The sequence below is a fragment of the Lipophrys pholis genome (genome assembly GCF_963383615.2).
Source record: "Lipophrys pholis genome assembly, chromosome: 10".
NCBI lineage: Eukaryota > Metazoa > Chordata > Actinopteri > Blenniiformes > Blenniidae > Lipophrys > Lipophrys pholis.
The window spans coordinates 619,807-634,841 of NC_137640.1; the positions used below are offsets into that span (position 1 = coordinate 619,807).

The 15,035-nt window shown below is 46.0% G+C and overlaps 1 protein-coding gene across 4 annotated transcripts; it reads left to right on the forward strand.

Moving 5' to 3' along the window:
- Positions 1-3,150: 3,150 nt before the first annotated feature.
- Positions 3,151-14,852, forward strand: LOC308116212 (mucolipin-3-like). 4 transcript variants are annotated; one of them, XM_080474254.1, is made up of 14 exons: positions 3,151-3,358; positions 4,430-4,650; positions 4,737-4,904; positions 7,094-7,247; positions 7,825-7,888; positions 7,968-8,064; positions 9,859-9,958; positions 10,038-10,150; positions 11,164-11,313; positions 11,423-11,524; positions 12,154-12,276; positions 12,370-12,576; positions 13,866-13,996; positions 14,576-14,852. In XM_080474254.1, the coding sequence occupies exons 2-14, from the start codon at positions 4,432-4,434 to the stop codon at positions 14,613-14,615; spliced, it is 1,668 nt and encodes a 555-aa protein (XP_080330380.1). In that variant the 5' UTR covers positions 3,151-3,358; positions 4,430-4,431; the 3' UTR covers positions 14,616-14,852. The 4 variants fall into 4 exon arrangements, 3 of the variants coding, with proteins under 3 accessions (XP_080330380.1, XP_080330379.1, XP_080330381.1); XR_013935761.1 differs by having other exon boundaries at positions 3,161-3,358; positions 12,370-12,751; positions 14,576-14,851; XM_080474253.1 differs by having other exon boundaries at positions 3,161-3,358; positions 12,154-12,303.
- Positions 14,853-15,035: the final 183 nt, after the last annotated feature.

Consider the following 15,035-nt stretch of genomic DNA (forward strand, 5'->3'; position numbering starts at 1 on the left):
TGGACGTAACTACGGTTATTTAGTTGGAGGCTGACATACTCTAAAGCAAAACAAGGACACTTTGCATTGTGTGTTTGTGGAAATGTTCTGTCTCATTTCACTCATGAAATAATCTTCCTGTCATCAAAAACTCTTATTGACAAAGAGGAGTTCAGAATCCATTAAAAGAAAAGAAGGATGACATCACAAAGTTTGAGGCAATGGCATGTGAAGATATAATTCTTCAAACTTCCTGTTACCAATAGGTGGCGCTATGACTGTGAATGGACATCAGCATATGGATGTGTTCAGGTTAACACTGTAATGACACACGTGAAGTTTCAGGCAGATTGCAGCATGGGGAGCAGAGGCACATCACTTCCTGCTTCATAGACTCATCAATGTTGGAGCGCTGTGGCCACGCCCCTTTCAGATTACAGTTACATTTTGATAGGTTTTCATCAGGCAAGCCCGTTGGACATCCTGGACATGTTTCAGGCCTCCAGGACTTCCCCTCTAAGAGGATTGTGTTTCACATAATGCAACATGGCCGGCTTCCTGTTGGGTTAGAGTGTGGCTGTCATGACTTCCTGTTGGGTTAGAGTCTGGGGGTCATTACTTCCTGTTGGGTTAGAGTGTGGCTGTCATGACTTCCTGTTGGGTTAGAGTGTCGGTGTCATGACTTCCTGTTGGATTAGAGTGTCGGTGTCATGACTTCCTGTTGGGTTAGAGTGTCGGTGTCATGACTTCCTGTTGGGTTAGAGTGTGGCTGTCATGACTTCCTGTTGGGTTAGAGTGTGGCTGTCATGACTTCCTGTTGGGTTAGAGTCTGGTGGTCATGACTTCCTGTTGGGTTAGAGTGTGGCTGTCATGACTTCCTGTTGGGTTAGAGTGTGGTGGTCATGACTTCCTGTTGGGTTAGAGTGTCGCTGTCATGACTTCCTGTTGGGTTAGAGTCTGGTGGTCATGACTTCCTGTTGGGTTAGAGTCTGGTGGTCATGACTTCCTGTTGGGTTAGAGTGTGGCTGTCATGACTTCCTGTTGGGTTTGAGTGTCGCTGTCATGACTTCCTGTTGGGTTAGAGTGTCGGTGTCATGACTTCCTGTTGGGTTAGAGTGTCGGTGTCATGACTTCCTGTTGGGTTAGAGTCTGGTGGTCATGACTTCCTGTTGGGTTAGAGTGTGGCGGTCATGACTTCCTGTTGGGTTAGAGTGTCGGTGTCATGACTTCCTGTTGGGTTAGAGTGTCGGTGTCATGACTTCCTGTTGGGTTAGAGTGTGGCGGTCATGACTTCCTGTTGGGTTAGAGTGTCGGTGTCATGACTTCCTGTTGGGTTAGAGTGTCGGTGTCATGACTTCCTGTTGGGTTAGAGTGTCGGTGTCATGACTTCCTGTTGGGTTAGAGTGTCGGTGTCATGACTTCCTGTTGGGTTAGAGTCTGGCTGTCATGACTTCCTGTTGGGTTAGAGTGTGGGGGTCATGACTTCCTGTTGGGTTAGAGTCTGGCTGTCATGACTTCCTGTTGGGTTAGAGTGTCGGTGTCATGACTTCCTGTTGGGTTAGAGTGTCAGTGTCATGACTTCCTGTTGGGTTAGAGTGTCGGTGTCATGACTTCCTGTTGGGTTAGAGTGTCGGTGTCATGACTTCCTGTTGGGTTAGAGTGTCGGTGTCATGACTTCCTGTTGGGTTAGAGTGTGGGGGTCATGACTTCCTGTTGGGTTAGAGTCTGGCTGTCATGACTTCCTGTTGACGTTCTGTATATGTCCACCTGATTTCTTGGACGTAGGTGAGACGTGTTAAATGTTTTGCTCATTGAAGATGTTATGAATGTATAAATAATGTAGGGGGCGCTGTGGAGCCATCTTGTTAGAAACATGTGTCATGGCTATCAATTTTAAATAGTTTGCCACAATTTGTAAATTTCCACGAAGGTTTCAGAAGGTTGAGGCCGTCAAATCCAGCAGTTTGCGTCGTGACAGAAAGTCTAATAAGAATTAAAGCTGCAGCCAGCTTGAGCGGGTCCTCGCCTCCTCCAGGACTCGGAACCAGAACCTCACCATGCCGATGTCGTCCAATGAAAGGAGAGAATTGTGAGGCGTGTTTTCACTCCACTTCCTGTTTCCAGCAGGTGGCGCTATGGCCGATGGTTGTGATCAGGACTCTGATGTGCTTTTTGTGTTCGTGAAGAAAAATAACAATAATAATAATAATAATAATAATGATAATAATGATGATAATAATAATAATAATAATAACAATGATAATAATAATGATAATAATAATAATAATAATAATAATAACAACAATGATAATAATAATAATGATAATAATAATAATGATAATAATAATAATAATAATAACAATGATAATAATGATAATAATAATAATAATAATAATAATAATAATAATAATAATAATAATAATAATAATAATAATAATAATAATCCCATGAGATGGCCGTCTAGGACAGGGATGTTTTCCACTGATGCAGGCAGAGGAACAAAGTATAATTATGATTATGGAAGGATATTATTCACAATATGACCAATGCTTATTCCATCACAATGGACTAAATACTTTCTGTATGGTCAACCCATTATTTTTGACCATATCAAAAGTATACATACATATATTACACATTTATCATGTTACAGTATTCCTGCAAACTGAACGGATGTTTGTCTTTTTTTTCACAAATCAAAGCTTCATATGTTTTTAACCTGAAAGTTGTTTTGCTAAGATGAGCTCACTAATGATGAACCAGCAGAAGTAACGAACAAACTTCACTCGACTAGAAGCAAGGAGGATAAAACGATCTGATAAAACGATCTGGTAAAACGATCTGATAAAACGATCTGGTAAAACGATCTGGTAAAACGATCTGATAAAACGATCTGGTAAAACGATCTGGTAAACCGATCTGGTAAAACGATCTGGTAAAACGAGAGTTCACTTTGGAGGTAAACAACAGCTGCAGCTGTTTACCGTCACACTGCAGAGTAACGTGAGTATTTACCGTGGATCCAGCCCGTTACTCCCGCTCCTCCTCAGCGGGTCCACCGTGAGACTGTTTGGTTGCCATGGGAGACAGAGAGAAGAGGCGGGGCTTTGACTGACAGAGCGACCAGCCAATGAGCCGTCAGATCGTTTCCACGTCACGTCACGAACCTGTACGGTGGACCGAGGACACACGGGACGCCTCAGGTGCTTCAGGTGCAGCTTCCGGACTTCCGCCTCCAGTGAATCTTCCAGTCGGGATTTGAACCGCAGAACAAAGTGTTTCCGTGAATCCTCTGCTTCTGGGACGAGTCGCGTGGTGACTTGATGCTTCGTGTTTCAAAGTAAAAGCGGTGGCAGACTGACCGTGCTGCTCCGGACAGGTGAGCAGCCTGGAGTTACCTGGGTCCAGGTCCAGGTCCATTGATCTGGTTCCTGTTCTCACTGATTAAAGGAGATATTCTTAACAGAACAATAAGTATATTACGTGAGTACTGAATACTAGAACAGCTTTACTTCTTCCTGCTTGTTCAGGAATGTTAGTTCGATCTATGACTCTTTGTATGTTTATATGTATGTGTGGGTGTACTCGAATACACATGATCTACTCTGTCGAAATATATTTTCATAAAATATAAATGTATTTCATCAGCAAGGGGAGTGTGTATGTGTGTGTATTTATATGTATGTGGATAGATGGAGTGTGTATGTGTGTGTATTTATATGTATGTGGATAGATGGAGTGTGTATGTGTGTGTATTTATATGTATGTGGATAGATGGAGTGTGTATGTGTGTGTATTTATATGTATGTGGATAGATGGAGTGTGTATGTGTGTGTATTTATGTGTATGTGGATAGATGGAGTGTGTATGTGTGTGTATTTATATGTATGTGGATAGATGGAGTGTGTATGTGTGTGTATTTATGTGTATGTGGATAGATGGAGTGTGTATATGATTACACAGACGTAAAAACAATCATGTCTGAATTGAATTAATAAAAAATAAGATACAGGTACATCAGTGTATGTATGTGAGTACACACGTTTGAAATGATTTAATAAGGAAACAGGAGTAATCTGGTATACCTGATTGTAACTTCTCAGCCTCTATGAAACCTAGAAGATCATCTGATTTATAAAACAAACAAACAAACATTTGATTCCTGATCACTTTTTATGTATTTTCATCTATTCTTTATACATATGAGTCAAAATATGTGAAATGTATTCCCTGACATCAACTAAATATTCAGATTCCTTTCTTCACGTTTCACTGTTATTCTGGTGATGATGCTTATTTATTGGATTGGAGCAGAATTCAGCTCTCCTGGCCGAGGCCGGCGGCAGAACTCTCACCTTCAAGACCAAACCCAGGGAACATCAGAAAATACAAACACAGAAACAAGCAGAGGCAGAATGTTGAACCTGAAGCCTGACTTTAAACCCGGCAGATATGGAGGATTCCAGCGACGGGTTCCACACACATGAGGCCTGTCCCGGGGCCGAGGAGGAGGAGGAGGAGGAGGAGGAGGAGGAGGACGACGGAGGGGACTCCCTCAGGAGGAAGATAAAGTACTACTTCATGAACCCCTGTGAGAAGTACCACGCTCGTGGACGGAAACCCTGGAAACTCACGCTGCAGATCGTCAAAATAGCCTTCATCACCATCCAGGTGCCAGAATGAAACCCGGCAGAACCGGCCGCTCGTCTTCACCTCCACATCTTCATCTTTCTTTTCTTCTCTCTCTGTAATGGAAGTTGGTGATGTTCGGCCTGAGCAACCAGATGGTCGTCACTTTCAAGGAGGAGAACCTGATGACGTTCAGACACCTCTTCCTCAAAGAGTACGCTGACGGAGGCTCGGAGAGCTACGCCCTGTACCGACAGTCCGACACCTACCAGCACATCCATCACGTCATCAGGCAGGTGAGGCTCCGGGATTATCACTCCTCTGTGTTTCTGTAAATTATTGTCAGGATTGTACGACTCTGGAAGTTTATTTGCTGGACAAAGCCGCCGGGCGGAGGTCCAGTCATGTGATGGAACTTTGCTCGAGGTGCTGATGGAGACGAACCTCCGCCTCCGCTTCAGTTTGTGTGAAAACAAGTTTGGGTTTATGATGAAAAGAAAAACAAACAAGGTTTCTCTTCTGCAGGCTGTGTAAAGAGGAGTTTTTATGATTATTATATTACTGTAAAGTGTTTGGATGCATTTTGTAATGTTTGGTGAAATGTCATCTTTATTCTGATCCTTGGACTCCAGGAAGACGAGCAACCGCTTTGTGGGAGCGAATGGGGATCTAATAAACAATAAACAATAAACAATAAACATTGTTGAATGAAAGGGAGCAGAAGGATGATGTCACACAGGGCTCCGGCCCCTCTATTAACCCTTTCCCCTCCAGAACTAATAGAAACTGCTCATATCAAACTAAGGGCCCATGAAGCCAGAGCGGCTGATGGAGCCACTCCCTCTCCGGTCCTCAGTTCTACTTCAAACAAACAATCACCCAAGAAACAGAATAAGAGTCGAACCTCCCAGAGGAGGTGGCCTCTCCTTCCTTCTCCTCTCGTCCTCTTTGTGAGGGAGGTTCTGTCCTCACCCACAGTCCTCACCCACAGTCCTCACCCACAGTCCTTACCCACAGTCCTCACCCACAGTCCTTACCCACAGTCCTCACCCCCAGTCCTTACCCACAGTCCTCACCCACAGTCCTTACCCACAGTCCTCACCCCCAGTCCTCACCCACAGTCCTCACCCACAGTCCTTACCCACCATCCTTACCCACCTTCCTTACCCACAGTCCTCACCCACAGTCCTCACCCACAGTCCTCACCCACAGTCCTTACCCACAGTCCTCACCCACAGTCCTCACCCACAGTCCTCACCCACAGTCCTTACCCACCATCCTTACCCACCTTCCTTACCCACAGTCCTCACCCACAGTCCTTACCCACCTTCCTTACCCACAGTCCTCACCCACAGTCCTCACCCACAGTCCTCACCCACAGTCCTCACCCACAGTCCTTACCCACCTTCCTTACCCACAGTCCTCACCCACAGTCCTTACCCACCTTCCTTACCCACAGTCCTCACCCACAGTCCTCACCCACAGTCCTCACCCACAGTCCTTACCCACCTTCCTTACCCACAGTCCTCACCCACAGTCCTTACCCACCTTCCTCACCCACAGTCCTCACCCACAGTCCTCACCCACAGTCCTCACCCACAGTCCTTACCCACCTTCCTTACCCACAGTCCTCACCCACAGTCCTCACCCACAGTCCTCACCCACAGTCCTCACCCACAGTCCTTACCCACCTTCCTTACCCACAGTCCTCACCCACCGTCCTTACCCACCGTCCTTACCCACCTTCCTTACCCACCTTCCTTACCCACAGTCCTCACCCACAGTCCTTACCCACCATCCTTACCCACCGTCCTTACCCACCTTCCTTACCCACAGTCCTTACCCACAGTCCTTACCCACCGTCCTTACCCACAGTCCTCACCCACCGTCCTCACCCACCGTCCTTACCCACCTTCCTTACCCACAGTCCTCACCCACAGTCCTCACCCACAGTCCTTACCCACCTTCCTTACCCACAGTCCTTACCCACCGTCCTTACCCACCGTCCTTACCCACAGTCCTTACCCACCGTCCTTACCCACAGTCCTCACCCACAGTCCTTACCCACAGTCCTTACCCACAGTCCTTACCCACAGTCCTCACCCACAGTCCTTACCCACAGTCCTTACCCACAGTCCTCACCCACAGTCCTCACCCACCTTCCTTACCCACCGTCCTTACCCACCGTCCTTACCCACAGTCGGAGCAACATGTTCCCAAACCTCTTTGGTTTTGGGGTCCGTGCTCCCGACGGTGCAGGACCAGGTACTCACTGGAAACGCAGCCCAAAACCTCAAATAAAACAATAATAATAGTAATAAAATCACACGGCTCCTCGGACGGTGATCTTTGCGATCAACACGCTGACTCTCTGTGACGTTCTGTTGTATTTAAATAAGAACCTTGTCTTAATCGCTTTTTTAGATTCAGCCTGAAGAACCCAAATAAACCGACTTGCTGTTGAAGGTTTTTATTTGTTCTCCAGTTCAGACTCCTGCACAACACCACCGTGGGTAATCATGAATATGAGCGAAACGGCGGCAGCTACACGCCGCTGGCGCTGTGCCAGCGGTTCTACAGGAACGGAACCATCTACCCAGGAAACGACACCTTTGAAATCGACACCCATGTGGACACTGGTAAGACAACAAGCGTTTGGACAATTAACCTCCACAGTAAAACCTGTGATGTAGGGAAGCCCTGCAATCCAAGGTCAAGCTCCCCTGAAGACAGGCTCCACCTCCAGAGGTCAAGAGGTCAAACTGCAGAACCGGGTCATTAGATCCCAGGAACTGGACGACCAGGGAGTTTCACTACTGAGACGGACGGAACTGAAACGGTTAACACAAGGAACAGATTTAATAGGAGATGTTGAGGATCCAGAGGGTTCAAGGTGGACGATGGGATTTGATTTGTGTGTCTGTAATAACGTTTGTGTTTTCAGATAATTGTTTTAATGTGTTTATCAAAATGTGTGTTTCCATAATTTGATTTGAGCTCACATGTTAGAATCAGGCTGGACAAATCTAATTACACACAAACATCCTTACATATATCTGATCAATGGTCGCTCACAAAGCAGCGGTTTGGCTGGAAAACACCTTCGGTTCCAGGTCAATCAAGGTTTTCAGGACTGGAACACAAACTAATCATGAGAACAGTTGTGAACAGGACTATTGGGACATGAAGTGTTTTCTTGTGGTTGATGTCTGACAGAATGCCTCCAGGTTTATCCTGGGGAGCCGCCGTCGCTGCCTCCGTTTCAACTCTACTTCAAGAGGTTTGTGTTCCACCTTTAACACTCTTCTGCTCGGTGGGCTGGTTGGAGGCTTCAGCTCAGGAACCTGCTCTGCCTCCAGGATGCTTTCTGTCAGGATCACCTTCGTCCTGAAGGCCATCAACCTGCAGACAGTGAGACACCGTGAGCTGCCAGACTGCTACGACTTCGCCGTCGCCGTACGTCACCTGACTTCACCTTCATGGCTCCATTAACACCAGAGCAGCAGGTCACCAGGTCACCTGACTTCACCTTCATGGCTCCATTAACACCAGAGCAGCAGGTCACCAGGTCACCTGACTTCACCTTCATGGCTCCATTAACACCAGAGCAGCAGGTCACCTGACTTCACCTTCATGGCTCCATTAACACCAGAGCACCAGGTCACCAGGTCACCTGACTTCACCTTCATGGCTCCATTAACACCAGAGCAGCAGGTCACCTGACTTCACCTTCATGGCTCCATTAACACCAGAGCAGCAGGTCAGACTTTGGTCCCATGAGCAGCGACGGAGGGCGACACTGCAGCCAGAGAACCAACAACCTTCTGAAACTGAAATGATCCACGTGGATCCTGCCCTCATTGATATTGTTTATTTTGTTTGTTTGAGAACTTTTTGCACAAATAGGGAACATCACAACAACCAAACATCACAACATCCAAACATCACAACAACCAAACATCACAACAACCGAACATCACAACAACCAAACATCACAACAACCAAACATCACAACATCCAAACATCACAACAACCGAACATCACAACAACCAAACATCACAACAACCAAACATCACAACAACCAAACATCACAACAACCAAACATCACAACAACCAAACATCACAACAATCAAACATCACAACAACCAAACATCACAACAACCAAACATCACAACAACCAAACATCACAACAACCGAACATCACAACAATCAAACATCACAACAACCAAACATCACAACAACCAAACATCACAACAACCAAACATCACAACAACCAAACATCACAACACCTAATTGGCAGAGAGGAATTGCAGCAGTGACGCCTGCTGCTCACTGGTTGTTAAATGTGATGAAAGTAAACTTTCCTGGTTGTGAGCTCAGGCAGGAGGGTTCAGGGTTCAGGCAGGAGGGTTCAGGGTTCAGGTAGGAGGGTTCAGGCAGGAGGGCTCAGGCAGCAGGGTTCAGGGCTCAGGCAGGAGGGTTCAGGGTTCAGGCAGTAGGGTTCAGGGTTCAGGCAGCAGGGTTCAGGGTTCAGGTAGGAGGGTTCAGGCAGGAGGGTTCAGGCAGGAGGGTTCAGGCAGCAGGCAGGAGGGTTCAGGGTTCAGGCAGCAGGCAGGAGGGTTCAGGGTTCAGGCAGGAGGGTTCAGGCAGCAGGCAGGAGGGTTCAGGGTTCAGGCAGCAGGCAGGAGGGTTCAGGGTTCAGGCAGGAGGGTTCAGGGTTCAGGCAGGAGGGTTCAGGGTTCAGGCAGGAGGGTTCAGGCAGGAGGGTTCAGGGTTCAGGCAGCAGGGTTCAGGGTTCAGGCAGGAGGGTTCAGGGTTCAGGGTTCGGGCAGGAGGGTTCAGGCAGGAGGGTTCAGGCAGCAGGGTTCAGGGTTCAAGCAGCAGGGTTCAGGCAGCAGGGTTCAGGGTTCAGGCAGGAGGGTTCAGGCAGGAGGGTTCAGGGTTCAGGCAGCAGGGTTCAGGGTTCAGGCAGGAGGGTTCAGGCAGCAGGGTTCAGGGTTCAGGCAGGAGGGTTCAGGCAGGAGGGTTCAGGCAGGAGGGTTCAGGGTTCAGGCAGCAGGGTTCAGGCAGGAGGGTTCAGGCAGGAGGGTTCAGGCAGCAGGGTTCAGGGTTCAAGCAGCAGGGTTCAGGGTTCAGGCAGCAGGGTTCAGGGTTCAGGCAGGAGGGTTCAGGGTTCAGGCAGCAGGCCTGCTGTTGAGATGTGCTTCTTGACAAGCTTCATCTGCGTTCTGAACGACGTCTGCTCCACAGATCACGTTCAACAATGAAGCTCACAGCGGCAGGATAAAGGTGGACCTGGAAACCGATGTTGACATTAACGAATGCAGAGACTGGAAAGTGTCTGGAGCCTGTGAGTTCGCTCCCCGTCACTGCTTCAGGCCCAATGTGCAGCTGAACCTCCAGACTGACAAATTCCTGTGTTTCTTCAGCTGCAAAGAACATCTACGTGACGGTGCTGTTCGACTGCCTCATCGTGGTGATGTGCCTCGCCTCCTTCACGCTCTGCACACGCTCAGTGATCAACGGCGTCCTGCTGCAGTGTGTGAGTACTACAAAGTTACCACACTTTGAACAACAATTACTTACAATCAGATTTTTGTAGTACTTTAGTTATATATTAATGAAGTTTTTGTATGCTTGTCAGTATTTGTGCACGAGTGTGCCGTCAGTAGTTTCCCATATTGTGTTTTGTTGTTAAGAGTCTGCTGCAATGACGACGGACTGGATGAGTGTTTTTATAGTATTTCATATCAGAGCTTCTTTAGAGCCGTCGTCAGCAGAACCCTGGTTTCCTGGTTAAAACTTGATTCTTGGTGTTGAACCTCAGTTGAAAGTGAAAATCTGGAGTTTGAAAGTTTTTCTGTTTGGACTCTTTGTTCAAACCAGAATCGGCCACAAGGGGGCGCCACCCCAGAACGGGAGGTTTAGATTGTCGTCAACTCAGGAGGCTGAAATCATAAACCACCTCTGCTAGATTTAGCTGCTAACTGCTAACCGCTAACAGGACTAGTAGAAACGTTGAACCATGTGATTTACAAATGAGCCTGTATTTCATTTTAAACCTCCGGGGGGCGCTGCTCTGCAGCTGGATGTTTGCACACAGGACTGTTATGCTATCACCATTCTATCGCTATGCTATCACTATGCTATTGCCGTGCTATCACCATGCTATCGCCGTGCTATCACCATGCTATCACTATGCTATCACCATGCTATCACTATGCTATGCTACCACTATGCTATTGCTATGCTATCCCCATGACTGACAGTTCCTGCAGCCAATCAGCAGCCTAACATCCTAGCAGTCAGAATCTCTCCTGTTCTCTCTGAGAGGAAGTTGTGGGATGAAACAGGGTCAGAATGAAGCTCCAGGTTTGATTTTGTTTTCTAAATAAATTTTCAAGAATTGACTTGAAGAGAATTTAAGGGGACTGGAGACGTGAGAATAGCAGCTGATGACTCCTTTAAAGTTAAACTCAATGATAGAAAACAAGCAACCGCAGTAATAAACGCAGTAAAACGTCCTTGTAGTGATTGTGATTGTGGTCTGGACAGGAGTACACCGCGTACTGCAGGACGCGCTGCAGTAAAGACGTGCCGTGGTTAGACCGGCTGGAGTTCCTGAACGGTTGGTATATCCTGATCATCGTCAGCGACACGCTCACCATCATCGGCTCCATCCTCAAAATGGAGATCCAGACTAAGGTAATGAATATTTGGGCCTCAGTTGATTCATGCTGCAGTTATTTTTTCATGGATACTACAGAGTGTGGTGGTAGTATTTGGTCATGATTGACTGGTGAGGTGGTTTCAGGTCCTCACCAGCTACGACGTGTGCAGCATCTTCCTGGGCGTTGGCACCATGTTCGTCTGGATTGGTGTCATCCGCTACATGGGCTACTTCAGGAAGTACAATGTAAGACCGCTTCTTAAGATCCTGCACAGCAAAGACTAGAGCTACACTCGGTAGAGCGCAGGCCTTTCGCCAACGCCACATTTGTTAGCGGAGCCAAGTTAGCATCGCTAGCATGATAGCTGTTAGCGCATGTCGATGCTAACTAGCCTGTCAGGTAGCTACATATGCTAACTAGCCTGTCAGGTAGCTACATCACTGTGAAACACTGTTGACAGTGAAATACCTCCAGTACCTTTTTACTTCTTACCGCCATACCTGCGGCTTTAAATAGTTTTTGCACATATTTACTTAATTTTACCTCTACAGTCGTACTCAGTCACTGGGTTATATTAGCGACGGCCAAATGAAGCTTCGTGAAGCACTGTCTTTATGTTGTGGAGCCACTAGATGGCGCTGTCTGTTCTCCAGAAAACACTCTTCACTGCCCGTCCTTCAGCCTCCATCTTCAAACCAAGAGCGCCCTCTGGTGGAGTCAGACAATAAAGACAGTGGTTCATGAAGCTTCACTAGTTTATTGTTTCGATGCTTCACAGCAGGGTGTTTACCTGAAAAAGGTGAGGATATTATAAGAGTGTGTTTCCTCGTGGGATGAATAAAGTTTAATCTAATCTGATCTAATCTCTTTCTAGATTCTCATCCTGACGCTGCGGGCGTCTTTCCCAAACGTCATCCGTTTCATCTGCTGCGCGGGAATCGTGTACCTGAGCTACTGCCTCTGTGGCTGGATCGTCCTGGGCCCGTACCACGAGAAGGTAACCCAAACCGGGACAGGCTGTGAGGTGAAGATGAGGATGATGAGGATGATGAGGATGATGAGGACGGAGGCTAACCTGCCGCTGTTTCAGTTCCGGACCTTGAACACGGTGTCGGAGTGTCTGTTCTCGCTGATCAATGGAGACGACATGTTCCCCACCTTCGTCAACATGAGGCAGAAGAGCAGCCTGGTGTGGGTCTTCAGCAGAGTCTACCTCTACAGCTTCGTCTCGCTCTTCATCTACATGATCCTCAGCCTCTTCATCACCATCATCACCGACACCTACGACACCATCAAGGTGACGTCTGCTGCTGCTCTGAAGCTCCAGGACACCAGGAGGGACTTTAGGATATGAACTCATCTTCTGTTAACGCCACGTCCTGGTTCTCATTTCATTCATCGTCGAGCTGAGAGCAGTGGGGCTCCTCATCCTTCCTCAGTTTCAGCCGTTAATGAGTGTCAACCTAAATACAGTGAGTTCATAAACCACCTCAGCAGACCAGCACTGGAAGTGACGCCAATACTGCCTTTTTACACAGAAGGAGCCCCCTAGTGGTGAAAACTATAGTACTTTTAAACAGCTAGTGAATAGAGAGCCCCCTAGTGGTGAAAACTATAGGACTTTTAAACAGCTAGTGAATAGAGAGCCCCCTAGTGGTGAAAACTATCGTACTTTTAACCTATTGAGAAAATTAAACCTGCTGCTAATTAATTAGTTAAGAGTTGATAATGAAATGGTGAATTAGAGGAGAAGTGACAGAGTTAATAATCACTACTGGTAGAAACACCAGAACAAACCATGAGACCTTTAACGACCCAGCATGTCTGACGATGGACGCCCCATACCTCAAACATCAAACGACCTGATTGGTTTAATTTGATGTCATTGACTGATATTGGTAATCAATAATTGGTGAAACTGCTACGAAACCTCCTCCTGGTCTTCCTCCGGCGCCCCCTGCTGTTTATACACACGAGAGATAAATCTGATGCCTTTTACTGTCTTTATAATATAGTCTATATACTACTATAATATAGTCTATATACCACTATAATATAGTCTATATACTACTATAATATAGTCTATATACTACTATAATATAGTCTATATACCACTATAATATAGTCTATATACTACTATAATATAGTCTATATACCACTATAATATAGTCTATATACCACTATAATATAGTCTATATACTACTATAATATAGTCTATATACCACTATAATATAGTCTATATACTACTATAATATAGTCTATATACCACTATAATATAGTCTATATACCACTATAATATAGTCTATATACTACTATAATATAGTCTATATACTACTATAATATAGTCTATATACCACTATAATATAGTGGTTTGTTGGTTTGTTGACATAAACATATTGGACATTATTACACTTTATTCATTTCTTTAGTTTTTCTGTTTCTGGGTTGGGGGGCAGCCCCCTAGCGCCCTCTGTTGGCCAGCCGCCTCTGGCTGAAGCTGCAGGTGATGCTCTGTTTCAGGTCAAGCTGCACTGCGATGATGAGAAGCCGCTGCTGTGACCCCCACGCTGTGGTTTGTGTGTTTAGCAGGAGCAGCAGAGTGGAGCCATGACGTCAGAGTTGCAGAAGTTCTTGTCGACGTGCATCGATCTTCCAGATTCTGGCGTGTACCGGCTGGACCAGAACCGCCGCTGTCTCCTCCACTGCTGCGCCAACAGGTGAGTCAGTTCACCTTGTCACTGCCACAAGGGTTTAACCTGGGACCAGCCCCGGGGTTCTTACATTTACTTTTAGTTTAAGCATCAATACACTTGTTTTGTTCTCAAACGGTCCACGGTGTCGACCTCCTGACAAAATATGGATCCTTCCACCGCCATGAACAAAGCCCAGGCTCATGGACTCTTTACTTATATTCTTAACTTAAATATACATTTAACGTGTTTTATACTTTTTCATTGTTAGTTTTGCACTGTTTTGATAATGTTATATATTTATTTTCAGATCAATTTAATTCAAACATATATATTTACGACTTGCCCCCACCTACCACTAGAGGGAGCTCCACAGTTTTAGAAACACATAGGAGCTCATTAAAACCTGTAATTTGTCTATTATCAAACCAAATATGGATCAAAAATCAGTTTGAAATGTATGAACAGAAAGGCCTTTTCATTTTCTGACTAAAATAGTTTTATTTTGAATCAGTCATCCCAGCTGACGTCACCTTCCTGTGGCGACTCAAATGGAGTTTTAGAATGTGAAGAGAAACCATGTGAGACCAGTTGTTTTGTTTCCAGATGTTGGAGTCGACAGGAGAGGCTGACCTCAGACGTGTGACACGTCGCTTCACACTTGATCTGCGTTCAACTACCAGCCACTTTCTAATCTGCACTTTCCTCGAGTCTTTTTTCTGGTTTTAAGCTTTTTACCCATTTTGATCCAGTATTTCCCAGGAAGCAGTTTTCAGTACTGCGGCGACTTTATGAAGGTTTTAATTGAAGTAAATGACAAAGTTTAGGTTGATGCAGCGACGCTTTGTACATGAATGTTAATGAAAATAAAACCTTAATTCCAACATGTTTTCTTATTGGAAAATATATATTATATCATGGAATAATTTATAATGTTCAATTCATGAGACTGTTCAAGTTCCTCTCCCAGAAGTAATCTAGAACCTTCATGTCCAGAGAACCAACCAAACCAGACCACCTCCTCTCAGTCCAACCTGCAGTCTCCAGCTTTGAAAAAGTTCCAGAC